The following is a 25,243-nucleotide window of genomic DNA, read 5'->3' as shown; positions in this document are numbered from 1 at the left end:
CTCGAACGGCGATGTCGTAAGCTTTGCTGAATGTGAGGTCCTTCTCAGCGAACAGGCGCTGCTGCAGTGACTCGTCACTCAGTCCGCACACAAATCTGTCGCGTAACATCACGTCCAAGGGAAGCATGGTGGTGTTAGCAGAAGAAGCTGCGTCTCCCTCCTGCCCGGTAGCTGTTGTAGACAGCGTTCCAAAATTGCAGTCGGCAGCGAGCTTCTTGAGCGCGGCTACGTAGGCGCTCACAGTTTCTCCTCCCAGTTGATCTCGTCGTTGGAAGCGAGCCCGGCTGTAGACCTCGGATGGCCTTGGGTCGTAGTGCTTTTGAAGCGCTTTTACGATGTCGTCGTAAGACACTGCCGCTGGTGTGCTTGGCTGAATAAGGGCGCAGACAGTATCGTAGGTCTGCTCCCCGCACAGCGTCAGCAGGTTGGCCCTCTTCAAGGCTGGGTCTGTGATGTTGTTAGCTTCAAAGTAGAACTGAAGGCGTCCAACCCACGATGACCACGATGAGCCGTTGAACTCTGGTATCTGATTGGGAAACCCTCGCGTAGCCATGGCTTGTCAATAGCGTTGCGTAGCGCGGGTCGAATCCACTTTCTCGTCGCCACTGTCGTGTCCGGTCGCTGTGTTGAATGCAGCGAAAGACGCACACGGTACTTTTAGACTTCGTTTATTTAAAGCCGATGAGGGTGCGACCAGCGTCGACCGAGGCAGGAGCCGAACTGGCCGCCCGAAGAAAGGAGGGAGTGGAGAAGCGTCCACGGGAGGGAGTGGCTTCCCAGAACAGGAGGAGGGTGCGGGGGCGCACCGTGGGGGGGCATCCGGCGACAGCGTGCGACGAGGGGCAAGCGGTCGTTAGGAGGAGGATGCGAGTGGTCGTTAGGAGGAGGATTGAGTGGTCGTTAGGAGGAGGACGCGGGGGCGCACACACACAAAAGCAATAAGGGGACACAACACAGACAAAATGCAAAGGCGCCCTAGTACAGGCGTTTTTGTGTCCGTCGAAGAACCCCGCCGTCCTTTAATGACCATCTGTTTGGGAACGAGACCGCGACTGGGTGGCACCAACATTTATCATTCTTTACGATGTAGCTCATAGTTGATTTGTCTGAAAAGTCAAAAGTCTTCAAGCCTCATAAGGTTTTCAGGCGTGTATTGGAAAAACGACTCCAAACCTAAACACACTAAGTAAAATTCACCCCACACTTTACGCGCACAATTGTCCGTGGTGCCATGAAAAACCTACACTGTATCACATAACATGGGCATGCCAAAAAGTCGACGTCGTTCCAGTTATACCAAACCCAAGCGCGGAGCAATGGGAGGGCCTGCTCTCCAGCGACTGCCGCGATGACCAGATCTGTCTGATACGGCGAGCTCAGCTGACAGCAGCATCCAGCGGAGCCCTGGATTGGGGGAAACCGACCGTTGCGGAGATGAACCCATCTGACCGCATAAATGGACGCCCGCGCTAGAGCTAAATAAAGTTATCCTATCCTATCCCTTGACCCTCTAAATCTTTGTACGATAAACCCTTTTCGCCACCTTTTGAAGGCCCTGTGGTTCTATGCGGTGCCAAAAGAGGGCCCCACTATCCTTAAAACCAGCCACGTGGCTCGGATACTTTTCACCATGGTTTTACAAAACACAGGGGCATCTATCAGCGCAGACGACAACTTCGCGTTATACGCAGGCAAAGCGATCACCACCACTGATTACGATAGAAAAACCGTTGCGATGATAAGCCAGAAAAGAGTTTCACAAGCCATGTGACGGCCGGGGCGCGCTATTATAATCACGCTCCCATAGATGTTTGATACACGACTCTCCGCCGCTGTTATACACGCGCGAACGCGCGTTCAAGAGGCAGCCCTCTGTGCGAGCGCCGAAACGACAACAGCACTTGACACCCAGCGACCGAGCCAAATAGACGGAACCACGGCCAACGAACTTTCGCCCCGCCGGGCCCAGCTAGGCCTAAGCCGTGCAGCGCGGCCATATATCACGCGGCGTGTCGCACACAGCGGCCACACAACAACGGTCACTCACTGCTCATACTTGTCACGCTGCGTTGTTCAAGCTAAGGCGTAGCTAGATCGATTATGGCCAGCGCACTCTTGAGGCCGTCCGTGAGCTGCGAAAAGGACTCGCTAGTTCCCGGGTGTTTTGCTATTTTTTCACTGGTCGAAATTAGTAAGTTGAGGTGGGTTATGAAGAATTTAGAGAAATAGCGGTAACTGTCTCACGCTATGCGGATATCTGCACAGCGCCTTGGCTGAGATTCTCTGGGGATTCGGTGGCAGGCTGGTACAGACATGATATAAAGTTGAAGCGCACAGCCAGACGAGGACGGAGAAAGAGACGAGAGACAAACGAGCGCTAACTTTCAACAGTTTATTGTGAACCGCGAAGCAGCATAGAAAGGCTAATCGTGGCCGGTCACCACACATGCGCTGTACGCAACCATTCGATGACGACGCAAGTACTGTAATCCCTTGCGGGATAAAGCAATAGACGGCGTGGAAATGAAGTTTTCCCCTAAACTATCCATTATCTCTGCCTCGATAATTTCACGCGTCATTTGGCACGTACTTCTGGTGACAATGGTGCATTATTTGTATAAAGGCACGCCTAGCACACCGCCCACGATTAGCCTTTATATGCTTCTTCGCGGTTCGCAATAGACTGTTGTCCTCCGTCTCTTTCTCCGTCCTCGTATGGTTGTACGCTCCAACTGAATATCAAGTCTCACCAACACGCCCAAACAACCACTTCGCTGCTATAGACGTTAAACCTATATACTACCATCCGTAACGCGTATCGAATCCGGTTGGATTTTATCATCAGTGAAATAATAATATTAATACTAATAATACTTGTCTACAGAAGAGATTACAACAATGAATCATGCCTGTCAAGCGGCTAACGTTTTGTGCTACAGGACGAAGACACATAGGTGTCTTCACAGAGATGTAGCGTAGTGATGACGCACGCAGGATTGCCAGGCCAAGGCCTGCCCTTGGCGTGCGCAGGAGGCTCTAGGTAAACCGTTATACGTCTAGCTGGCGCGTCTACGCTGTGCTAAATCTGCTGTTGGTGCAAAACAGGAAAAATGAAAGTTGCAGCAAAAGGAACGAGCCTGCCAGGATTCGAACCTGGAATCTTCTGATCCGTAGTCAGACGCGTTATCCGTTGCGCCACAGGCCCAGGTCGAACACGGCGTTTTTGCTGATACACTGAAGAATTCCTTCGAGGGTCTTCGGCAAAAAAATTCAGGGGGCAGTTTATTGACCTAAAGTGCGGCGAGGCGAAAGACTTAAGCGCAACGTTGCTGCTTGTGTCACTGATGTGTGGCTAAGATGTTCAGCTTCGCCTCTAGAGAGGAACGCGACAGCGTCTTGCAACGCTGCCAGGGAGTCCACAGAACATCATCGCCCATTTGGCTTCGCACCTTGCTCGACGGTAAATTGGTTGATCAGGAAAAGAAATGTATCTCTCTCGCATATATCGGTGGACACCTGAACGTCGCAGTAAGGGAAGGGAGGAAGATGGGAGGGAACGAAGGCGCCGTATTATAGCAAGACGGGCCTTTGTTCATTCCAAACCATCGAGCTGGCATGGCGGAGTGGTTAGCGTGCTCGTCTCCACTCTGGAGGTGGTGGGTGGTGGTGGTGGTGGTAGTGAAAACATTTAGGTTCCATTCCCCAACTCGACCACTTTCCTACTCGGTTTTATTTATTGGTGTGGTCTGACTAGAAAGGTTAGTTAGGCTAATTGGTCTTTACCATTGTTCTAATGTCATGCATCATGTCCTGTCACTCACCTGTCAAGTGATGGAACTGGCTAGAATGTTCGACACAATGTCTATGAAACGTCTAGAAACGTCGAACTATTAGTGATGGTTAATGATAGTTAAGCATGACGCACATTTCGTGACACTAGTTAATGTATGGTTAGTGACAGTTAACGTGACTTTAACTATTACACTGATTAATTAGTGCTAAGGTACAGGCGCAGTGCACAGTCCCACATGGCACTTCTTAACTACTACTAATTACCAATTAGTCATGTAGTCATTAAGTACAAAGATATAATAATGAAATCTCTTTATATCATGTTCCGCTGTCTTTTGATTGCACCCGATTAAGCATCGATTGGCTATTGAATAGCATATGCCCGTATAAGGCATGCATCCGAAACTCGGACACATTTGCTAACACGTCTTGGTCACGACAGTATAAGGCATTAAAGGCTTTCGCCTTAAAAGTAAAAAAGAAGAGCGAGCCTGCCAGGATTCGAACCTGGAATCTTCTGATCCGTAGTCAGACGCGTTATCCGTTGCGCCACAGGCCCGGGTCGAGCACATCGTTCTTCAAGACCACACTCAAATGTCCTTTCGATGCTCCTCAAAGCAAAAGTAAAAAGTAGGAAGAGCGAGCCTGCCAGGATTCGAACCTGGAATCTTCTGATCCGTAGTCAGACGCGTTATCCGTTGCGCCACAGGCCCGGGTCGAGCACATCGTTCTTCAAGACCACACTCAAATGTCCTTTCGATGCTCCTCAAAGCAAAAGTAAAAAGTAGGAAGAGCGAGCCTGCCAGGATTCGAACCTGGAATCTTCTGATCCGTAGTCAGACGCGTTATCCGTTGCGCCACAGGCCCGGGTCGAGCACATCGTTCTTCAAGACCACACTCAAATGTCCTTTCGATGCTCCTCAAAGCAAAAGTAAAAAGTAGGAAGAGCGAGCCTGCCAGGATTCGAACCTGGAATCTTCTGATCCGTAGTCAGACGCGTTATCCGTTGCGCCACAGGCCCGGGTCGAGCACATCGTTCTTCAAGACCACACTCAAATGTCCTTTCGATGCTCCTCAAAGCAAAAGTAAAAAGTAGGAAGAGCGAGCCTGCCAGGATTCGAACCTGGAATCTTCTGATCCGTAGTCAGACGCGTTATCCGTTGCGCCACAGGCCCGGGTCGAGCACATCGTTCTTCAAGACCACACTCAAATGTCCTTTCGATGCTCCTCAAAGCAAAAGTAAAAAGTAGGAAGAGCGAGCCTGCCAGGATTCGAACCTGGAATCTTCTGATCCGTAGTCAGACGCGTTATCCGTTGCGCCACAGGCCTTTTTTTTTTTTTTTCTTTATTGCCGACCAGACAGGAAAATCAAACAAAAACACATTAAAAGGTGCTATCTGAACAAAGACAGCACTCATGGATTAAAACCATTTCAGGGCAACAAGTTCATTCAGTAGAGCATACCATTCGGGTTTGTTGGCATGTTCCTTATACACATCTCTCAGGTAAGCAATACTCTCAACAAAATACTCTCTAGCAGGTCGTACATTTTCATCTGCGTGATGGACACCCATTCGTGTCTTCCATACACCATGCAGTACTAACAACATGAACAAATCGTACGGTGCACCGTCCTTGTTGTCAACTGGCAAAAAACGGATGCCATACGGCGTTATTGGAAGGTCTTTCTTTAACGTCCTTTGCAGGATGTCCCACAGAAAGACCGCATCCCAACAGTCCAAGAACATATGGTCTGCAGTTTCAGGCTTGCGGCATATTATGCAGTTTGTGGACCATGGGACATATATACCCTTCTCCTCCAACCATGGTTTAACGGGCAGTGTACCACTGTGTAAGTGGAAAAAGAAGGTTTTCGCCGATGGTCGCACGGCCATCCTCTTCACCCTTTTAAGAACGTCACCACCCTGACCCTGGCCATTCCGTATGCGGTAAATTGGAACTGGTAACATCAAATCTGAAAGGTCCATATAAAGGCGCCTGCGGTTTACGCCACTGAGGTACTGCATCGAGAAACGCGCTTTCAGTATTTGAAAAGCCCCCACGACTTCACGCAAATACCCCTGCACACCACGACGATTAAATCCGCTCGCACTCACCAGAAATTCAGGTAAAAAATTTTGCAGCCGCACTTGCATCACTGTCCTCAAAAAGGGATCATTTTGGTCACGCAGGTACATGAATCTCGAGACAACTTGCCTTAGGAATAAATGCACAAGGCCCAATCCACCATTCGGCACTGAGCGAAACAAGTTTGTGCGGCTCGTGCGCTCCCAGGTTGATCCCCACACAAACACCGCTAACACTCTGTGCAGCTTCTGAACACACATTCTTGTCATAAACATCGCCTGCAGCACGTACCATACTTTCGCGACAATGAAAAGGTTACACACTGTTGCGCGAGCAAAGATGGAAAAATCCCTGCCACCCCATTTTGTTGTTTTCAAGCGGACATGCTCGGTTTCTTCTTGCCAATACTGTGTCGTATCCTTGTAATGCTGAATTGGCACGCCTAGGTATTTTGTAGGCGTGTCTGACCACTGAACATTTTCAAATAAGGAAGGTGTGTCTTCCCAAACCCCCTGCCAGAAACCCAGGCATTTGTTCCAGTTTATGACACTTCCGGTACATCGGCAGTATGATGTGGCATCGTTCAGGGCCTCTTTGACACTTTCTTTGTCTTCGCAAATAATAGCAATATCATCAGCGTATGCTAGCACCTTCACTTCTGCTGACATTAACTGGAAGCCTCTAACCCTTTCATTGTACAGTACTTTCAAGCAAAACGGCTCCAGATAGATGGCAAATAGCAAGGGGGATAAGGGGCACCCTTGCCTCACAGATGACTGGATTTCGATACTGTCAGTAAGTTCTTTGTTGACTACAATATTCGCGAAGCACCCCTTATATGCCATTCTGACACCATCCGAAATCACCGAGCCCAAGTTTACATAATCCAATATGCTGAAAAGTGTGTCATGATGGACGCGATCGAAAGCTTTTTCCAGATCAACCTGTAACACTGCTGCCCGTCTTGAGAAAACGTCGCAACACTCTAAAATGCTCCTCATAATATGAATGTTAGTAGTTATTGTCCTTCCTTTGATTCCACAAGTCTGATGGGGTCCCACTATATCTTTGATGACAGTTTGCAATCTCCTGGCTAGCACCTTCATATAGATTTTATAATCCACATTCGTTAACGTTATAGGTCTGAAAGACGAAACCGACTGCTGCTTCTCGCGATCATTACTCTTTGGAATTAGGACTATGTGCGCTCGTCGGAAAGACGGTGGCAGCTCTTTCTTTTCGTACGCCTCCATTAAAACGGCGTGAAGCGCCTCTGCCACTTCTTGTCGGAACCGCTTATAGAAAGCCGCACTCAAACCGTCCGGACCAGGCGTCTTGCCCGGACTAAGCTCATCTATGGCTTTTTCAATTTCTTGGACCCTAATTGGCACCTCTAGAATTGATTTTCTTTCATCACCAAGTTTTGGCATGAGTGACAAAAACGAGCTTTCAAAACCCTCTGCCACTTTTTTGCTGCACCCAAGTAATTCTCCGTAGTGTTCAACGAACGCCCTTTTAATCATTTCCTTGTCTCGGGTGAGGGCATTTTCGAATCTTATCTCTTGGATATCATTTTTCGCTGCGTAGCTCTTTTCGTCCGCTAGTGCCCGCTTCGTTGGCATTTCACTAACCCAAAGCTTTTCTGCCCGTGCCCGTATAACTGCTCCCTTGTATTTATCATTGTCTAGCACTTCCAGCTGCCTCCGAACTTCTCTGATTTCTTTACTGCGCAGTCCCGGCTGCGCACATTCTTGACTGAGTAAGAAATCGAGCTGGCATTGTAATTGCTTCTCTGCCTGTTTCATTTTGTGTTGCTTCGCAGTACTGTATTCGATTGCGCTTATCTTGACGCTTTCTTTGAAACACTCCCACGCGTAAACAAAACTATTAGCCCCACTTGTCAGTACTTCTCTTATGCTATCTTGTGTCTTACTAACGAAGGTCTCGTCTTCGAGAAGTTTGGTATTCATCTTCCAAAGATGCCAATTAAAGCGCGAATTCCTTTGTTTTGCACCTAGTGTAAACATAACCAGACTATGGTCACTGAATGATACATGTTTCACCATGTAATGGGTACACATTGGCACAAGGGCGACAGATATGTAAGCCCTATCAAGTCTAGCATGGGAATCGCGCTGGAAATGAGTGTACTTTGGCAGACTAGAATTTGACAGCAGCAAACCTACATCTTCTAACTTTTGCTCTGTGACCATCGTGTTTAAGTAAAAAGCGCTGTAGTCGCGCACAGGTTGTCTCCTTGCCCTATCTTCAGGCATGCAAACACAATTAAAGTCCCCAAGTAAAACACAATTTTGATCGGTACTGACATGGGGAACAAGTTCCTCAAAGAACACTCTACGCTCTTGTTGCTTGTTCGGGGCATATATACAGATTACTCGCCATTTCATTTGAGCAAAGAAAAAATCGCAAACTACAAGACGACCACTTGCGTCTACTTTTACACACTCTACAACAATGCCAATGCTGTTTCGCATCAACAGCAAAACACCCCCAGAAGTTCCAACGGCATGGCTCACACAGATATCATATCTGGATCGAAAAGTTAACAACATGCGGTCAGTTTGCTCTTCAGATTCTACTTTTGTCTCTTGGATAGCTGCAATGTCGATGTCATTTTCTAGAAGAAGACGGTTAAGTTGATACTGCCGCCGCTTTGCGGCTAGCCCTCTCACGTTAAGCGTGGCTATACGTAATGCTGCATCTTTTTTCCCCTCCATCTTTTCTTTTCAAAGCAAATTGTACCGCCCATTGTTTACTTTGGGAACAAGGAGGCTACGCACAGAAACGTCGCTGGACTCACAACAGTCTATGGTTGCGCTGGCTAGGCAACTTGCGAAGCGACGCTGCCGGTTGTCCGTCGATGCTCCCGTTGCACGCGAGGGCTCCCAGGTGCACGCGGCCGACCGAAAACTACGGAGGCGGCTTGGCCGCCTCTCGCGGGTCGGGCGGAACTTTAGGCCGCGGCTTGAAAGACGGACGCCTCACTCCAGGAGCTTTCGTCGGTGGTTCCTCAGCGCCTTCATCGGGAGCATGCGGTGTATCGGAATTCTTTTCTCGTGGTCGCTTTCCAGCCTGACTGCTACTTGCAGCCATAGAGACCACCATTTCCTCCTGCTGACCTTCAGCGTTCGCAGAAGCCTCGTTAGATAGGGCCGAGGCGTCTTCCAACACAGCAGCCTTCTCTTCAGGCAATCCGTCTTGCGGCAGACTGGATGCGGACTTGAGCCGCCCGCTCCGCTCTTCGACACTGGTTGAAACGGGCACCAATGTCTCCAAAGCGTTGTCTCCCTTTCCCATCGCAGCTTCTTCGGCGTCAAGCTCGTCCATCATCAGCTCGGACGCTTTTTCGTTAGAAGGGCGCCCGGTCACGCTGGCATACGTTCGCGCACACTCACTCTCCTCATGCCCGAAACGACGGCACGCACCACACCGCGGAATTTTGCATTCCCGCCGAACATGACCCTTGCCACGGCAGCGCAAGCAGAGGGGGGCCCTGCCCGGTACCACAACGAGGGCCAATTCACCAGCGATGCTCAACTGATGCGGCAGGTCGTCCAGCTTGACTCCCGCTTTCAGGGAGAGAGACACCAGGCGCGTTGTCGACCCTTTGCCGGTGACGCCTTGTACGCGCCAGCGCTCAGCCTTGACCTCCGTTACCTTTCCGTACGACACAAAGGCCGCTCGCACGTCTTCGTCTGGCACTCCGGGAAGCAGCCAGTGAATCTTCATTCGAACATCTTGGTTTGCTGGATCAATTATCAAACACCGACGTTCTTTCACCTGAATTTCCCCAGCGGCGAGCATCCTCTTGACAGCGTGAGCATTGTCGAAAGTCACCGCCCACACGTGACTCATCCGATACGCCCCCAAGGCAGTCACGTCAGGGAGCAACTCGAGATGAGCCAATGCATCGCGGAAATCCTCGACGCGATACGGTCGTGCACGAATGTCAGCATGAAGAAAAACTGTATTAAAAACAATACGACCTGTAGGCAAACTCGGTAGGATGACCTCGTACTCGTTTTCAGCTTCAAAAAACCTGTTTCCGCGGCCAGACATGGCCGCTGTAGCCGCTCCTACGGAGCCCTGCATCCTGCGTCCGTTCACGAGCGTGGCCGGAAGCAGAATCGTTGCGCCACAGGCCCGGGTCGAGCACATCGTTCTTCAAGACCACACTCAAATGTCCTTTCGATGCTCCTCAAAGCAAAAGTAAAAAGTAGGAAGAGCGAGCCTGCCAGGATTCGAACCTGGAATCTTCTGATCCGTAGTCAGACGCGTTATCCGTTGCGCCACAGGCCCGGGTCGAGCACATCGTTCTTCAAGACCACACTCAAATGTCCTTTCGATGCTCCTCAAAGCAAAAGTAAAAAGTAGGAAGAGCGAGCCTGCCAGGATTCGAACCTGGAATCTTCTGATCCGTAGTCAGACGCGTTATCCGTTGCGCCACAGGCCCGGGTCGAGCACATCGTTCTTCAAGACCACACTCAAATGTCCTTTCGATGCTCCTCAAAGCAAAAGTAAAAAGTAGGAAGAGCGAGCCTGCCAGGATTCGAACCTGGAATCTTCTGATCCGTAGTCAGACGCGTTATCCGTTGCGCCACAGGCCCGGGTCGAGCACATCGTTCTTCAAGACCACACTCAAATGTCCTTTCGATGCTCCTCAAAGCAAAAGTAAAAAGTAGGAAGAGCGAGCCTGCCAGGATTCGAACCTGGAATCTTCTGATCCGTAGTCAGACGCGTTATCCGTTGCGCCACAGGCCCGGGTCGAGCACATCGTTCTTCAAGACCACACTCAAATGTCCTTTCGATGCTCCTCAAAGCAAAAGTAAAAAGTAGGAAGAGCGAGCCTGCCAGGATTCGAACCTGGAATCTTCTGATCCGTAGTCAGACGCGTTATCCGTTGCGCCACAGGCCCGGGTCGAGCACATCGTTCTTCAAGACCACACTCAAATGTCCTTTCGATGCTCCTCAAAGCAAAAGTAAAAAGTAGGAAGAGCGAGCCTGCCAGGATTCGAACCTGGAATCTTCTGATCCGTAGTCAGACGCGTTATCCGTTGCGCCACAGGCCCCCTTTTTTTTTTTTTTTTTTTGCGCTACCGAGGCTTTTTTTTTTTTTTTTTTATTACCTTCAAGAAAACAACACAAAAATACAGACACCAAACTTTGAAAACCAGCAACCTGCCAGATCTTCCTGGCTGGCCATGTCAAGTTTAAAATTCTCTCAACAGAGTCAAATTTTCCATCCTGGGTAGCCAATCGGGTACACATGCTTGCAGTTTCATCACTTCCACAAATCTACGTACATTTTCCCGAAAATACATGCGGGCTGGTCTAGCGTCAGAGTCGCAGTAATACCCCGCCATTCTGGAGCGCCATATACTATGGAGGCCCCAGAGCATTACCTGATCAAACGGGAACCCGTCCAGGTTTTCAATTGCCAAATATCTGATACCGTGGGGATGAAGCGGCAGTTCTCTTTTAAGTGTTCGTTGCAAAACGTCCCAAAAAAACACACCCTCCCAACAGTGAAGAAACACATGGTCTATTGTTTCGGGGCACTTGCATATTAGGCAATGCGAACCCCACGGTAGGAATAAACCCCTTCCCTCCAAAAACCCTTTAACTGATAGTGTCTCGGTATGCAACTTGAAGAAGAAAGTTTTGGTTCCTGGCTGTACTTGCATTCTTTTTACTCTTTTCAGAACATCCCCTCCGTGGCCTCCATCGTACAAAGCTCTGTACATGGGCACTGGAAAAACAACATCACACAGATCTGCGTATAGCTTTTTCCGCTTCACGTCACTTAAATATTCTCTCGAAAAACGCACAACAAGAAATTTAACGCTATCAGCAACTTCTCTGAAGTAACCTGAAGTTCTTCCGGAAAAATAACTTGTTCCCACAACAAAATCAGGCAAAACACGGGTCAACCTTAGTTGACACATAGTTCTCAAAAAAGGGTCACGCACATCTCGAAAAAAGAAAAACCTGTTTACAAGCTGGCGCAGAAACAGATGTCCTAGCCCAAGGCCACCATCTTTCACACGTCTAAACAAATTCGTCCGTCTGCACCGTTCCCAGGTCGAGGACCAAACAAAAACAGCTAAAATGCGATGTATCTTCTGTACATTTGCCCGGGAACAGTGCAACACTTGCATGACGTACCACAGTTTGCTTAAAAAGAACAAGTTACACACCGTCGCTCTCGCAAAGATTGATAAATGTGCCCCCTTCCATCTATCTGATTTTTCCCGTAGTTCGTTCGCTTGTTCTTTCCAATATGCATCACTGTCCCGGTAGCAATTTAGTGGCACTCCTAGGTATTTTGGGGGGATAGTTACCCAAGTCACATTTGCAAAAAGATCTGGGGTTGATGGCCAACCCCCATGCCAAAGTCCCTGGCACTTTGCCCAGTTCACTTTACTTCCGGTTGCCTTCCTGAAACTGTCAACTGACACAACAGCCTCCCGTATGCTCTGCTGATTCACAGCAAACACCGCTAGGTCATCCGCGTACGCAAGCAACTTGACTTCAGCTGCCTGCAACCTAAAACCTTGAACAGCCTCGTTCTTAATAATGTTCAAACATAGTGTCTCTATGTAAATGGCAAACAAAAGTGGACTGAGGGGGCAGCCCTGGCGTACCGAACGTTGCACCCGAATGGGGGCCCCCAGACTCTTGTTTATAATTAATCTCGTAGTGCAGCTGCGGTACGCCATGGCCACGCCCTCTCGAATTACGGAACCTACATTCGCGTGGTCCAGAATACTGAGCAAAATTTCGTGGGCGACACAGTCAAATGCTTTTTCGAGGTCTAGTTGGAGGATGGCCACACATTCATTAGTCAGATCACAACACTCCAGAACCGATCTTGCCGTGTGTATGTTAGTCATAATTGATCTCCCCTTTATCCCGCACGTTTGATGAGGGCCGACAATATCCTGAATTACTGACTGCAGCCTCCTTGCTAGCACTTTCATTAAAATTTTATAATCGACATTAGTCAAGGAAATTGGCCTGTAAGCTGTGACCTGCTGGAGCTTTTCCTCGTTATTTGTCTTGGGAATTAGAATAGTGTGAGATAACCCGTATGACAGCGGCAATCTGTTTATTTCGTAGGCTTCTTGGAACAACGCAGTCAATATTGGCGCTATTTCGTTCTTAAACCCCTTATAGAAAGCTGCACTTAAGCCGTCTGGCCCAGGCGACTTTCCCATATTTAAACTATCGATTGCTTTTTCGACCTCGAGTTCTGTGATTGGCATCTCTAATCTTTTCTTCGTGTCCTCGTCTAGTCGTGGCATAGCCTTAAGAAACTTTTCTTTGAACAAGTTTATGTCGACGTCCTGTTTGTTAAAAAGCTGCTGATAATATTGGAAGAAGCCTTGTCTGATATGTTCGTCATCTGACGATAGCATGCCACCCCATGCAATCTTATCAATATGATTTTTCTCTGCATGAGCCTTTTCTAATGCCAGTGCTCTTTTCGAGGGCGTCTCGCCCATGCTCCAGCTTTCTGCCCTTGCCCTCACTAACGCTCCTTGGTATCTGTCTTCTTCCATCAACGCAAGCTGTTCTTTTATTTTCCTAATATCTTCTATCCATTTGCCGGGTGCCTTACATTCTTGCTCATGTAGTTTTTCCAGCAAAGCCTTTAGCTGGGTTTCTTTAATTTTCTCCTGATACCGCAGGCAACTGGACCTATCAATGGCCTTTATTTTAATCTGTTCTTTGCACATCTCCCATTGCTTCCAGATTTCGTACAATGTGCCCGGCCTTACTTTAATGAGTTCATTTAGTACAACCTGTCTAAAGGCTTCATCACTGAGCAATTTGTTATTAAATTTCCATAACTCCCAGCTAAATGCATTCCTTCGTTTTCTGGTGCCGAATACGCATTTCACTAAGCAGTGATCCGTGAATGTCATGGGCACAACTTGGTATTCATTACATACGGGAATCAAATCCAGCGACACATAAATTCTGTCAAGGCGCGCGTGGCTCGCACCCTGGAAGTGCGTGTACTGCACGGCGCGCGCTCCCCCCAGGTACTCAGCCACATCTTCCATATTCCACTCGCTTGTTAACTGGCACAACACATCAGTACTCTTGTCTCTGAAGCCGCGTGTGCTGGTTTTGTCCCGAGCATTCAGTACACAGTTGAAATCGCCCAGCATTAGGACCTGCCTCTCCGTACTTAACTGCTGCATAACATTCTGGAAAAACACTGCTCTTTCCTCAACAATGTTAGGGGCATACACACAAATAATGCGCCACTCAGCATTGGAATATGCAAAATCGGCTACAACACACCGTCCTGACAGACATGAGTAGTGAGCCTGTACAATCAGTCCGGGCAGCTTTTTGACAAACAATACACACCCAGCCGATGTCCCTACCGCGTGGCTCACAATGGCGTAAAATCTAGCCGTGAAACGTTGCACCATGCTCCCGGTCTCTTCCTCCCCATCAACCTTTGTTTCTTGTACGGCAAGCACGTCGATATCATGGTCACTTAGCAGGCGGTGCACTTGGCTCTGCTTCTTTTTGGCTGCCAATCCCCTGACATTTAACGTGGCTACACTCAAAGGGGTTTCAGGCGCCATTTTCATAAAGGGTGAATAGACCGAGAGCATGGTGCTTACCTTCCTCGTCTAGCGCGCGGCTAGACGCCGTCGTTGGAACCGCCTCCGTCTGGTGCGAGCGGCTGAACTGGCAGCGGGGGCGCTTTGTCCGCTGCACGCCTCTCCGAAGAAAGGTTTGGCCGCGGACGTAGTGTGGACCGCCGGGGTTGGACTGTTTTTGCTGGCGGCTCGTCGACACCGGGGACTGTTGCCTTGTCACCTTCGAGATCGGTCTGTGTGTGGGGTCGCTTGGCTGGGGCTGTGACGCTTGGCGAACGAGTACCGCTGGTGTCCGGGTGCTCCTCGCCGTTATCCTGCTCCATGTCGTCTGCCGGCTGAGGTGACGTCTCTTCCTCTGACCTAGGGAGGTCAGGTGTAGCGTCACTCCTCCCCGCACCGCTGGCAGCATTGATGTCTCGAGGGGAGTCTCCCGACGAGTCTGTCTCCTGTGCCTGCGTACGCTCTTCTCCGGTTCCCTTTGCCGCCTCCTCTGCCTCGACTACGTCCATAGTGAGCTCTGCCGACCGCTCCCTCGTTCCAGGTCCCGCGGCCGAAGCGTACGTGAGCACACAGTCAGCCTCCTCATGTCCGTAGCGCCTACATTTCGAACATCGGGGCACCTTACATTCGCGGCGGACGTGTCCCGTGCCTCGACAGCGTAAGCACTGCATCGCCCGCCCAGGCACAACGACAAGGGCTAATTCCCCGGCGACTCGCAGCTGGTGCGGTAAGTCATCTACCTTGATGCCCGGCTTCAATTTCAGGAGCACCGCCCTCGTGGTGGACCCCTTCTCCTTGACGCCTTGAACTCGCCACCTCTCCCGGGTCACTTCGGTCACGTTCCCAAAAGCCGCAAAGGCCGTCCGGATGTCATCATCTGCCACGCCGTGCAACATCCAGTGGAGTCGCAGCTTCACTTGTTGGTCTTCGGGATCGATGATGAGGCAGCGGCGACCTTTAACTTCCAGTTCCTTGAACGCCGCCAACTTCTTTGTTGCTTCTGTGCTGGTTAAGGTGACAGCCCACACATGGTTGATCTGATACGCCCCCAACGCCAACACGTCGGGGAGCGCACCAACGTTGGCAAGGGCGTCGCGGAAATCCTCGACCCTGTATGGCCTAACCCGCACATCGCCGTGCAAAAAAAGCGTGTTAAAAACAACGCGTCCGGTGGGCAAAGTTGGCAGAATAATCTGATAGTCGCTATCTTCATTGTCCTCGAGCCTGTTTCCGCGGCTGGAAAGGGCCGCTATCGCCGCTCCGCTGGAGCTCATGATCCTGCGTCCGTCACGCTCGGTGGCCGGAAGTAGAATGTTGCGCCACAGGCCCGGGTCGAGCACATCGTTCTTCAAGACCACACTCAAATGTCCTTTCGATGCTCCTCAAAGCAAAAGTAAAAAGTAGGAAGAGCGAGCCTGCCAGGATTCGAACCTGGAATCTTCTGATCCGTAGTCAGACGCGTTATCCGTTGCGCCACAGGCCCGGGTCGAGCACATCGTTCTTCAAGACCACACTCAAATGTCCTTTCGATGCTCCTCAAAGCAAAAGTAAAAAGTAGGAAGAGCGAGCCTGCCAGGATTCGAACCTGGAATCTTCTGATCCGTAGTCAGACGCGTTATCCGTTGCGCCACAGGCCCGGGTCGAGCACATCGTTCTTCAAGACCACACTCAAATGTCCTTTCGATGCTCCTCAAAGCAAAAGTAAAAAGTAGGAAGAGCGAGCCTGCCAGGATTCGAACCTGGAATCTTCTGATCCGTAGTCAGACGCGTTATCCGTTGCGCCACAGGCCCGGAACGAGGGCAGTGTTCTTGAAGAACACACTCAAATGTCCTTTCGATGCTCCTCAAAGCAAAAGTAAAAAGTAGGAAGAGCGAGCCTGCCAGGATTCGAACCTGGAATCTTCTGATCCGTAGTCAGACGCGTTATCCGTTGCGCCACAGGCCCGGGTCGAGCACATCGTTCTTCAAGACCACACTCAAATGTCCTTTCGATGCTCCTCAAAGCAAAAGTAAAAAGTAGGAAGAGCGAGCCTGCCAGGATTCGAACCTGGAATCTTCTGATCCGTAGTCAGACGCGTTATCCGTTGCGCCACAGGCCCGGGTCGAGCACATCGTTCTTCAAGACCACACTCAAATGTCCTTTCGATGCTCCTCAAAGCAAAAGTAAAAAGTAGGAAGAGCGAGCCTGCCAGGATTCGAACCTGGAATCTTCTGATCCGTAGTCAGACGCGTTATCCGTTGCGCCACAGGCCCGGGTCGAGCACATCGTTCTTCAAGACCACACTCAAATGTCCTTTCGATGCTCCTCAAAGCAAAAGTAAAAAGTAGGAAGAGCGAGCCTGCCAGGATTCGAACCTGGAATCTTCTGATCCGTAGTCAGACGCGTTATCCGTTGCGCCACAGGCTTTTTTTTTTTTTTTTTTCTTTATTGCCGATTTTGACGTACAAATCAAGAGGTTACAAGAAATAAAACATGGCGGCCACACTTCGGCCGACACGACTTTAAAATTTTTTGAGCGACATTAATCCATCTAGTACAGTTATCCATTGTGGTGGATCAGGCAGTGCGTTGTACACATTTCTTAAGCGCACAACGCTCTCAATGAAATGTTCGCGAACCGGGCGAACAACCAAGTCCGCGTGTTCAAACTGCATTCGTGTTTTCCACACCGCGTGGAGGCCCAGGACCATAATGAGGTCATAAGGTATTTCCTCTGAGGGATTCACAGGCAAGAAACGTATGCCGTACGGATCCAGGGGTAACTGTTTTTTTAAAGTTCTTTGGAGTACATCCCAGTGAAAGATCGGGTCCCAGCAGTCTAGAAATACGTGTTCTATTGTTTCGGGTTTCTTGCATAAAAAGCAGTCAGTGTTCCAGGGAATGAAGAGTCCTTTATCGTGAAGCCAGGTCTTAACTGGGAGGGTGTTTGTATGTAACTTGAAAAAGAACGATTTGGCGGAGGGTAGTATAGGCATTTTCTTCACTCTTTTTAGGACGTCCTGTCCTGGGCCACCGCGATGTGGAGAACGGTACAAAGGTACAGGGAGCATGACATCTACAAGGTCTCTGTAGAGTTTTTTCTTTGTAACGGTTGACAGGTACTGCTGGGAAAAACGTACATTCAACAGCCTATACGATAAAACAACTTCATGCAGGTATCCAGTCACCCTTCCGCACATATTTTGCACAGACGAGACTACGAATCCAGGCAGAAGTCTATACAGTCTTACTTGTATAACTGTGCGCAGGAAGATATCATTCTGATCCCGTAAAAAAACAAAGCGTGCCACAATTTGTCGCAGAAACAAGTGAGCCAGGCCAAGACCTCCTTTCTTTACAGGCAAAAACAAATTCGTTCGACTGGACCGCTCCCAAGTCGAGGCCCAAATAAAAATAGCAAAAACCCGGTGCATTTTTTGAATGCTCATCCTCGCCGCACACAACACATTCATGACGTACCAGATTTTTGATATCAAAAAAAGGTTGCAGACAGTAGCTCTAGAAAACATCGACAGTTGCTTGCCTTGCCACCCGTTCGCCTTTTCTTTAGCCATCAAGGCTTGATCCCTCCAGTACGGTTCAGGGTCGCGATAATTTCCGAGAGGCACACCAAGGTACTGCGTTGGCACCATTGACCAGGTGAGCCGACAAAAGGCTTCTGGTGTGTCCACCCAATCGCCATGCCAGAAGCCATGACTTTTATCCCAGTTTATCTGGGCTCCAGTCGCATCACAAAACTTTTCGACGACATTAGTTGCCTCTCTAATGCTATCTTTGCTGGCGCAGAACACCGCGATGTCATCCGCGTACGCCAGAATTTTGACTTCGGCAGCCTGTAGTCTGTAACCTGTTATGCGCGCATTATGTTCCATCGCCAGACAGAGTGGCTCAAGATAAGCGGCAAACAGCAGTGGTGAAAGGGGGCATCCCTGCCTCACCGACGAGAGCACGCACAAGCTATCAGTGAGCTCACCGTTAACAATAATACGCGTTGTACATTTTTTGTACGCCATCGTGACGCCTTCCGTAATCACACTGCCCACATTTGTGTGTTCAAGTATGCAGAGCAATGCCTCGTGCGAGACACGGTCGAAGGCTTTTGCCAGGTCAAGCTGCATCATCGCGACGTGATCGCCCAGCACGTCGCAACACTCGAGCACGCTTCGAGCCACGTGCACATTCGTCGCGATAGTGCGGCCTTTAATGCCACAAGTCTGGTGTGGTCCAACCAACTTCTTAATAACACCTTGCAGTCGCTTTGCTAGAACTTTGGTGAATATTTTATAGTCGACGTTAGCAAGAGTTATTGGGCGATATGAGCCTGGCAACAAACGTTTCTGAGCATCATCACTCTTCGGGATTAGCACGATATGCGAGGTTGTGAAGGACAAGGGTAGTCTTTTCCGGTCATACGCTTCGCTAACAACGTGATAAAGAACTTGGGCAACCTCAGACCGGAAGGTTTTATAGAAAATGGCCCCTAAGCCATCCGGCCCAGGTGCTTTACCGACTGCCAGCTCATTTATTGCGCATTCTATCTCACTTGGTGTGATTGGTTGTTCTAGCTGTGTCCTTACTTCTTCGTCAAGCTTTGGCATCAACGGAAGGAATTCTTTTTGGAAACAATCTTTAAGGTCCCGTGGATGGCTTAGAATTTCTTTAAAGTGCTCGGCAATCGCATGCTTAATTTCATTTCTGTTAGACGTGACGTTTTCACCTATAGCTAGTTGGCGGATTTCTTTTTGACATGCGTATCTTTTTTCATCTGAGAGAGCCCGCTTGGTTGGCATTTCTCCCGCCCACAGCTTCTCGGACCTTGATCTCACTACTGCCGCCTTGTACTTCTCCGAATCTATCCGTTCAAGTTCAGTTTTCACTTCCTTTATTCCTCTAACACACAGACCAGGTTCGACATTCTCCATACTAACAAAAAACTGCAGTTGCTGGCGAAGCTTTGTCTCTGCTTCTTTCTGATTGCGTCGAATTGCACTACTTCTTTCAATAGCCATTGTTTTTACTTTCTGCTTAAAATCTTCCCAACGAATGGCGTAACATTCTGGCTCGCTTGCAGTCAAATTTTTCAGTTCTTTCGTTACAGCGTCGACAAAAGCTTCGTCATCCAACAGCTGCGCATTCATTTTCCACAAGTCCCAGCTAAAGATTCGTTTCCTCTGCGTCTTTCCAAAGGCGGCCGTTACCAAGCAGTGATCGCTGTATGCGATGGGTTTCACTTCGTACTCGCTACACATTGGTATCAATTCGGCAGAGACATATAATCTGTCTAACCTTGCATGGCTGTCTTGCTGGAAGTGTGTAAACTGCGGACGAGTACCGCTGGCGAAAACGCTACCAATGTCTTCAAGGTCATATTCGTGCACAAGTGTATTAAGAAATTCTGCACTCTTGTCACGAACACGCGAATGTTTTGCGCGGTCATCAACATTGCAAACACAGTTAAAATCGCCTAGCAGTATTATCACTTTCTGACAGTTTAGGTACGCCTCAAGCCTTTCAAAGAATGCCCGCCGCTCCATGTCAATATTCGGCGCGTATACACAGATGACGCGACACTCCAATTCGCCAAAGACGATATCAGCGATTAAGAGGCGTCCACTGTCACATGAAAATACTGACTGCACGCAGATTCCAAAGTTGTTGCGTATGAATATGGCGCAACCACCTGATCCACCAATCGCGTGAGAAATACACACATCGAAATGAGCACGAAAATTGGACACCATTCGGTCGGTGAGCTCCTGGCTCTCAATTTTTGTCTCTTGGATTCCCACTATATGTAAGTCATTATCTAAGAGAAGGCGACTAAGCTGACATTGTCGTCGTCTTGCTCCAAGGCCCCGTACGTTTAACGTCGCTACCCGTAGCGCTCTTTCGATATTAACCGCCATGGCTACACGGTAGAATGGTGCCCATTACAATAGCCCAAGGGTCTGTGGTCATCATACTGTGGCGATAAGCGCGTCGAAGGCCAGGAAAAAAAAATAAAACTCTAACCAACAAAAAAGGACAGTCCAAGTAAACTTGGCACCTCTTTCCAAGCCCGAACACGAAAAACGAACCGCTCATGATGAGGGCCATGGCGTTTACGGAAACCCCTCCCAACCCACCTTAGCTAGACAAACTAAATTTACGGGGGCGGTTTACCCGCCTGCCGCGAATCGACCGGAATGTTCGGTCGCGGCTTCAAGGTAGACCTCCGCATACCTGGGGCTTTGGTGGGTGGCTCGTCTCCGCCCCCGCCGTCCTCCTTCGTCCCAACGCTAAGGATCTTGTCGTGTGGTCGTTTCCCCGCCAGCAGGCTGGCTGAAGCGCTAAGGATGTCCATAACCTCGGGTTCTGAGGTGCTGGGAGCCGCTTCATAATCAACTGAGGTTTTCAGCTCGGCGCTCGGAGCTGTCGAAGAATCCTGCGAAGGCGGTTGATGCTGCTCTGCAGTAACCGCTTCGGTTCCGGGTTGCTCCTGCTGCGGCAGTGGAATCACCGTATTTTCGGCAACCTCCGTTCTTGCACTTGCCACCGATGCTGCATCGTCCATGTCCGCCTCGTCCATGAGCAGGTTTGAGGCGTCGTCGGTGGTTGTCAGTCCTGTTACGCTGGCATACGTCCGCTCGCACTGGCTGCTCTCATGACCGAAGCGTCGGCACGCACTGCACTTGGGGATGCGGCAGTCGCGACGAATGTGGCCCGTGCCACGGCACCGAAGGCAGAGCGGAGCCCTGCCTGGCACGACCACGAGGGCCAACTCTCCGGCGACGCTCACCTGGTGCGGCAGGTCGTCCAACTTTACGCCCGGCTTCAACTTCAAGGTGACCAGTCTGGTAGTTGAGCCCTTATCTGCTAGGCCGTGCACCCGCCACCGCTCTCGGCCGACGTCTGTGACCTTCCCGTACGGCTCGAAGGCAAACCGTACGTCGTCGTCGGGCACGCTGTGCAGCAACCAATGCACTTTCATGCGAACGTCCTGGTTGGCAGGATCAATTACGATACAGCGGCACTTTTTCACCAGCAGCTCACCCATGCCGACAATCTTTTTCACCGCATCTTCGTCCTTGAAAGTCACCGCCCACACATGGCTCATGCGGTAGGCTCCGAGGGCAATCACTTCCGGCAGGAGCGATAACTCGGCGAGCGCATCGCGAAAATCTTCTGCCCGATACGGGCGGGCCCTAACATCACAGTGTAGAAAAACGGTGTTCAAAACAAAACGCCCTGTTGGCAAACTAGGCAAAACAACTTGGTACTCATTGTCTGAAGCAATATTCCTGTTACCGCGGCCCTGCTGGGCCGCTGAAGCCGCTCCTACGGAGCCCATGACACACACGTCCGTCACGCTCGGTGGCCGGAAATGGAATCTTGCGCCACAGGCCCGGGTCGAGCACATCGTTCTTCAAGACCACACTCAAATGTCCTTTCGATGCTCCTCAAAGCAAAAGTAAAAAGTAGGAAGAGCGAGCCTGCCAGGATTCGAACCTGGAATCTTCTGATCCGTAGTCAGACGCGTTATCCGTTGCGCCACAGGCCCGGGTCGAGCACATCGTTCTTCAAGACCACACTCAAATGTCCTTTCGATGCTCCTCAAAGCAAAAGTAAAAAGTAGGAAGAGCGAGCCTGCCAGGATTCGAACCTGGAATCTTCTGATCCGTAGTCAGACGCGTTATCCGTTGCGCCACAGGCCCGGGTCGAGCACATCGTTCTTCAAGACCACACTCAAATGTCCTTTCGATGCTCCTCAAAGCAAAAGTAAAAAGTAGGAAGAGCGAGCCTGCCAGGATTCGAACCTGGAATCTTCTGATCCGTAGTCAGACGCGTTATCCGTTGCGCCACAGGCCCGGGACGAGAATTGGCACTCCGCCAGCTGTCCTTGAGGGCAACCCGTTCTTATCGTGGAGGAGCGCTGAAAGCGATCGCTTTCCTTTGCGCGTGTCGCGGTTTCGTTCACCGGGCCACCACTGTGGCTTCTGCCCGTGCATTCCTTGCTGCTGTTAGTGGGCAAACGTGTCATGAATACCGAAACGCCCGTCGCACCATCAGAGCGAGTTTTAGAAAGCAACACCGCTAGGGCTTTATGTTTCGCCAGGCCAAAGCCAGCGACGATAAGCCTTCACTTATTGGAATTTTCTGTTTTTTTAACGCAGAATGTGTTGCATGCGCTGCCTCTCAAGCTTTTCTGCACGTTACGGGAATGCATGGGCCGAGCGCTACCGTCGTCGTCTCAACCGCGCTAATCCGTGGTCACGTGACCATCCCTAGCATGTGCCCCGAGCCTCGTGTAGCCTTTGTCGTCATCGGGCTCAAACAGCCTGTATGCTACACAAGTGTACAATCAATGGATGTACGTAAGAGGTGCTTACTAAAGACCAGAAGACGATACTCGCGATCCGGGACCTAATCGCACGTACTCTCAAACCCTAAAGTCACTTTACCAAGCCCAGGCATCAGGCGCCATCTTCCACCGGGCTGCCGAAACGCTACGAAATGCCTTTGCGCCATGCACAACTGGGCTTTGTAACATCTGAGAGGGCTTAAACATGTCCATGTAAACCAATCTGTCTGTCTGTCTGTCTGTCTGTCTCTCCGTTTGTCTGTCTGTCTGTCTGTCTGTCTGTCTGTCTGTCTGTCTGTCTGTCTGTCTGTCTGTCTGTCTGTCTGTGTCTGTCTGTCTGTGTCGGTCTGTCTGTCTGTCTCTGTCTGTTCGTCCGTCCTATCAATCAATCAATCAATCAATCAATCAATCAATCAATCAATCAATCAATCAATCAATCAATCAATCAATCGTCGTTGTGTCCACTCATACCTCAACGTCAAATAGCTTAAGTACCATAAAGCCAGCAAGCATGGCACATCACTGGTGCGACAGCTCAACTAATCCTTTTCATATCTAATGGCTGGATACAAATACCACTGCTACAGGACAGCTGTAAAGTGCATTGGACAATGAGCGGAAGAAAGGAATGAAGCAGGAGTGACAAGAACAGACATTCGATTCGTCTGCGCCGCCAGACCGCGATCCAAGCCACGCGCGATTCCTCCTCTCCCCTCTTTCTCCTAGCTCGCCACAGCAACGCCGTCCGTCGCGGCGAGCTGCACGCTATGCCTTTGGAACCCTGACGTTAGTGGCAGGCAAGGTCGGCGTCGTCGCCTCTCCAACCCCACGCTCGCTCAATCCGGACCGCGAGGTCCCGAGCCCGGTTCGAACCGGTTCCAGCTGGTTTGGCCCGGTGCATTCCTTCCTTTTCTTTGCTTCATTCAAAACTTCATCGGGACGAAGATGCCTTGGCGCCGCTGCTCGGAATGGTATGAGGCCCGTTTGATGGCCGCCCTGGGAGCGGCGAGCGTGGGCGGCGCGACGTCGCACAATGCGGCGTCAGGGTTGAAAGCGGAGAGAGTGCGGGGGAGAGAGTGGCCAGCGGGCCTGTCTCAAGACGACGAGGAAATGCTGCATATAGCCGTCTATTGCACTGTCTTTACTGTCGCTCGTTTTATTGTTTATACGTTGTTTCAGATGTTCTCTCCGTTCCTTCCTTTGTTCTTGATGCGCGCACTTGTTCATTTTGTCCTTCCAAAAAACGAGCCGACGTTAACTTCTCGGTGACATCCAGCTTTTCACTTTCGCTCCCCGAAATACGTTTAGTCTTTCAGGGACGCAGCACATGTACTTTGCTATTGTTCCGTCCAGCGGCAAATGCAAGGAAGAAAAACCTCGTCGTTCGAAGCACTGCGAAAGGGAATATTTTATTGGCATGCAGTCAGCGATTACTCAGTGAATATGAGTGAGAAGTATAAGTTTTGTTTTCTTCGAACTAGTTCTGTCCAAACGCATGGTCGCTTTGTGCCCTTTCAGAAGTTCGATTAGGAAGTAAAAACATTGCGCTCCTGATTGTGCGCTCAATGTTCCATGTAAGGGAGCAGTGTGGACTTTTAGGGAGCACTGTGGACAAATAAGAGTGATCCTTCATCGAAAGAGTACCGCGTTCTAATGACAAAGGTTCTGCTTGCACTGCTTCTGTGGGCTAGAAAAGGTGGAAAAACGAAATACAGGTGTCACCACCTGTCCCATCTGTCACACAGGCTGTCGATTGCGTTAAAAGTTTTTGTCAAGCAAGTGGTAGCGCGGTAAACAGGGGCAAGTGCCTAGGCTTCTGACACGGGGAATGGCCAGTGGCCCCAAACACTTTTTCAAACGTCACCTTAAGTAAGTACTTAGTTTAAGTACTTATAGGTGTAACCTTTCTACCAATTCAGTGCTACAAAGACTACAAAGACTGAATCGTACTGGACGTCCGAAGGGGATAAACTGAGGGACAGAGTTTACAATTGGAATGGGTGAAAGTGGTCCATGTTTTCGAGAGCCACAATTTGCAACCTATTTTTAGCAAGCAAACTTTGGTACACCCTCCAAGTCTTGCACTGCTCAAGGGTAAATATCCAAAAAATACGTCACGTGTTCACAGTGTTCATATACGGGCATCTTGTGAGAGATCAAGCCGTACAAATTTATTTCTACGGGTTCGTAACGGAGGCCACGGTTTGAAGCATTTGCTTTTGAGACAGGTAGTCAATCGCTTTTTTTTTTTCTTCAGGCAAGTAAAGCACCCTATTCTACACACTGTCTGCCAACTTTGCCTGGCGAAGCAGTTGCCCAATGTAGTTGCCCCACTCGGCAATTTTGCCTGCGGCGTTCGTGGTTTTCTTCGCGAAG

General features: G+C 49.9%; 2 protein-coding genes and 23 non-coding genes across 25 annotated transcripts; all 25 read right to left on the bottom strand.

The window, feature by feature from the left end:
- Positions 1–3,132: 3,132 nt before the first annotated feature.
- Positions 3,133–3,205, bottom strand: TRNAR-ACG (transfer RNA arginine (anticodon ACG)). The gene has a single exon. It is a non-coding gene; the product is annotated as a tRNA-Arg (tRNA).
- Positions 3,206–4,278: 1,073 nt separating this feature from the next.
- Positions 4,279–4,351, bottom strand: TRNAR-ACG (transfer RNA arginine (anticodon ACG)). Its single transcript has one exon. It is a non-coding gene; the product is annotated as a tRNA-Arg (tRNA).
- Positions 4,352–4,432: 81 nt separating this feature from the next.
- TRNAR-ACG (transfer RNA arginine (anticodon ACG)) lies at positions 4,433–4,505 on the bottom strand. Its single transcript has one exon. It is a non-coding gene; the product is annotated as a tRNA-Arg (tRNA).
- An 81-nt stretch (positions 4,506–4,586) lies between these two features.
- TRNAR-ACG (transfer RNA arginine (anticodon ACG)) lies at positions 4,587–4,659 on the bottom strand. The gene has a single exon. It is a non-coding gene; the product is annotated as a tRNA-Arg (tRNA).
- An 81-nt stretch (positions 4,660–4,740) lies between these two features.
- On the bottom strand, positions 4,741–4,813 carry TRNAR-ACG (transfer RNA arginine (anticodon ACG)). The gene has a single exon. It is a non-coding gene; the product is annotated as a tRNA-Arg (tRNA).
- An 81-nt stretch (positions 4,814–4,894) lies between these two features.
- Positions 4,895–4,967, bottom strand: TRNAR-ACG (transfer RNA arginine (anticodon ACG)). Its single transcript has one exon. It is a non-coding gene; the product is annotated as a tRNA-Arg (tRNA).
- An 81-nt stretch (positions 4,968–5,048) lies between these two features.
- On the bottom strand, positions 5,049–5,121 carry TRNAR-ACG (transfer RNA arginine (anticodon ACG)). Its single transcript has one exon. It is a non-coding gene; the product is annotated as a tRNA-Arg (tRNA).
- Positions 5,122–10,127: 5,006 nt separating this feature from the next.
- Positions 10,128–10,200, bottom strand: TRNAR-ACG (transfer RNA arginine (anticodon ACG)). The gene has a single exon. It is a non-coding gene; the product is annotated as a tRNA-Arg (tRNA).
- An 81-nt stretch (positions 10,201–10,281) lies between these two features.
- On the bottom strand, positions 10,282–10,354 carry TRNAR-ACG (transfer RNA arginine (anticodon ACG)). Its single transcript has one exon. It is a non-coding gene; the product is annotated as a tRNA-Arg (tRNA).
- Positions 10,355–10,435: 81 nt separating this feature from the next.
- On the bottom strand, positions 10,436–10,508 carry TRNAR-ACG (transfer RNA arginine (anticodon ACG)). Its single transcript has one exon. It is a non-coding gene; the product is annotated as a tRNA-Arg (tRNA).
- An 81-nt stretch (positions 10,509–10,589) lies between these two features.
- On the bottom strand, positions 10,590–10,662 carry TRNAR-ACG (transfer RNA arginine (anticodon ACG)). Its single transcript has one exon. It is a non-coding gene; the product is annotated as a tRNA-Arg (tRNA).
- An 81-nt stretch (positions 10,663–10,743) lies between these two features.
- Positions 10,744–10,816, bottom strand: TRNAR-ACG (transfer RNA arginine (anticodon ACG)). Its single transcript has one exon. It is a non-coding gene; the product is annotated as a tRNA-Arg (tRNA).
- An 81-nt stretch (positions 10,817–10,897) lies between these two features.
- TRNAR-ACG (transfer RNA arginine (anticodon ACG)) lies at positions 10,898–10,970 on the bottom strand. Its single transcript has one exon. It is a non-coding gene; the product is annotated as a tRNA-Arg (tRNA).
- A 67-nt stretch (positions 10,971–11,037) lies between these two features.
- LOC149332651 (uncharacterized) lies at positions 11,038–15,492 on the bottom strand. The gene is made up of 2 exons (XM_089558234.1): positions 14,547–15,492; positions 11,038–11,650 (listed from the first exon to the last, which is right to left on the bottom strand). Exon 1 carries the CDS (start codon positions 15,419–15,421, stop codon positions 14,567–14,569), a length of 855 nt encoding a protein of 284 aa, XP_089414360.1. The 5' UTR covers positions 15,422–15,492; the 3' UTR covers positions 11,038–11,650; positions 14,547–14,566.
- Positions 15,493–15,935: 443 nt separating this feature from the next.
- Positions 15,936–16,008, bottom strand: TRNAR-ACG (transfer RNA arginine (anticodon ACG)). The gene has a single exon. It is a non-coding gene; the product is annotated as a tRNA-Arg (tRNA).
- Positions 16,009–16,089: 81 nt separating this feature from the next.
- Positions 16,090–16,162, bottom strand: TRNAR-ACG (transfer RNA arginine (anticodon ACG)). Its single transcript has one exon. It is a non-coding gene; the product is annotated as a tRNA-Arg (tRNA).
- An 81-nt stretch (positions 16,163–16,243) lies between these two features.
- On the bottom strand, positions 16,244–16,316 carry TRNAR-ACG (transfer RNA arginine (anticodon ACG)). The gene has a single exon. It is a non-coding gene; the product is annotated as a tRNA-Arg (tRNA).
- Positions 16,317–16,397: 81 nt separating this feature from the next.
- TRNAR-ACG (transfer RNA arginine (anticodon ACG)) lies at positions 16,398–16,470 on the bottom strand. Its single transcript has one exon. It is a non-coding gene; the product is annotated as a tRNA-Arg (tRNA).
- Positions 16,471–16,551: 81 nt separating this feature from the next.
- TRNAR-ACG (transfer RNA arginine (anticodon ACG)) lies at positions 16,552–16,624 on the bottom strand. The gene has a single exon. It is a non-coding gene; the product is annotated as a tRNA-Arg (tRNA).
- Positions 16,625–16,705: 81 nt separating this feature from the next.
- TRNAR-ACG (transfer RNA arginine (anticodon ACG)) lies at positions 16,706–16,778 on the bottom strand. Its single transcript has one exon. It is a non-coding gene; the product is annotated as a tRNA-Arg (tRNA).
- Positions 16,779–16,859: 81 nt separating this feature from the next.
- Positions 16,860–16,932, bottom strand: TRNAR-ACG (transfer RNA arginine (anticodon ACG)). Its single transcript has one exon. It is a non-coding gene; the product is annotated as a tRNA-Arg (tRNA).
- Positions 16,933–19,144: 2,212 nt separating this feature from the next.
- LOC149332643 (uncharacterized) lies at positions 19,145–21,879 on the bottom strand. Its single transcript, XM_089555830.1, has one exon. The coding sequence runs from the start codon at positions 21,854–21,856 to the stop codon at positions 20,672–20,674; it is 1,185 nt and encodes a 394-aa protein (XP_089411956.1). The 5' UTR covers positions 21,857–21,879; the 3' UTR covers positions 19,145–20,671.
- Positions 21,880–21,993: 114 nt separating this feature from the next.
- Positions 21,994–22,066, bottom strand: TRNAR-ACG (transfer RNA arginine (anticodon ACG)). The gene has a single exon. It is a non-coding gene; the product is annotated as a tRNA-Arg (tRNA).
- Positions 22,067–22,147: 81 nt separating this feature from the next.
- TRNAR-ACG (transfer RNA arginine (anticodon ACG)) lies at positions 22,148–22,220 on the bottom strand. Its single transcript has one exon. It is a non-coding gene; the product is annotated as a tRNA-Arg (tRNA).
- An 81-nt stretch (positions 22,221–22,301) lies between these two features.
- Positions 22,302–22,374, bottom strand: TRNAR-ACG (transfer RNA arginine (anticodon ACG)). Its single transcript has one exon. It is a non-coding gene; the product is annotated as a tRNA-Arg (tRNA).
- Between the last annotated feature and the right edge of the window lie 2,869 nt (positions 22,375–25,243).

This window comes from Amblyomma mixtum, chromosome 8, assembly GCF_055824585.1.
Source record: "Amblyomma mixtum isolate Tamu chromosome 8, ASM5582458v1, whole genome shotgun sequence".
NCBI lineage: Eukaryota > Metazoa > Arthropoda > Arachnida > Ixodida > Ixodidae > Amblyomma > Amblyomma mixtum.
Note: the sequence above shows the minus strand (reverse complement) of the source record. Positions and strands in the feature narration are given on the sequence as shown.

Coding starts and splice junctions, on each gene's coding strand:
- LOC149332643 (XM_089555830.1), bottom strand. CDS start 21,856: ATGGGCTCCGTAGGAGCGGCTTCAGCGGCCCAGCAGGGCCGCGGTAAC.
- LOC149332651 (XM_089558234.1), bottom strand. CDS start 15,421: ATGTTGCACGGCGTGGCAGATGATGACATCCGGACGGCCTTTGCGGCT.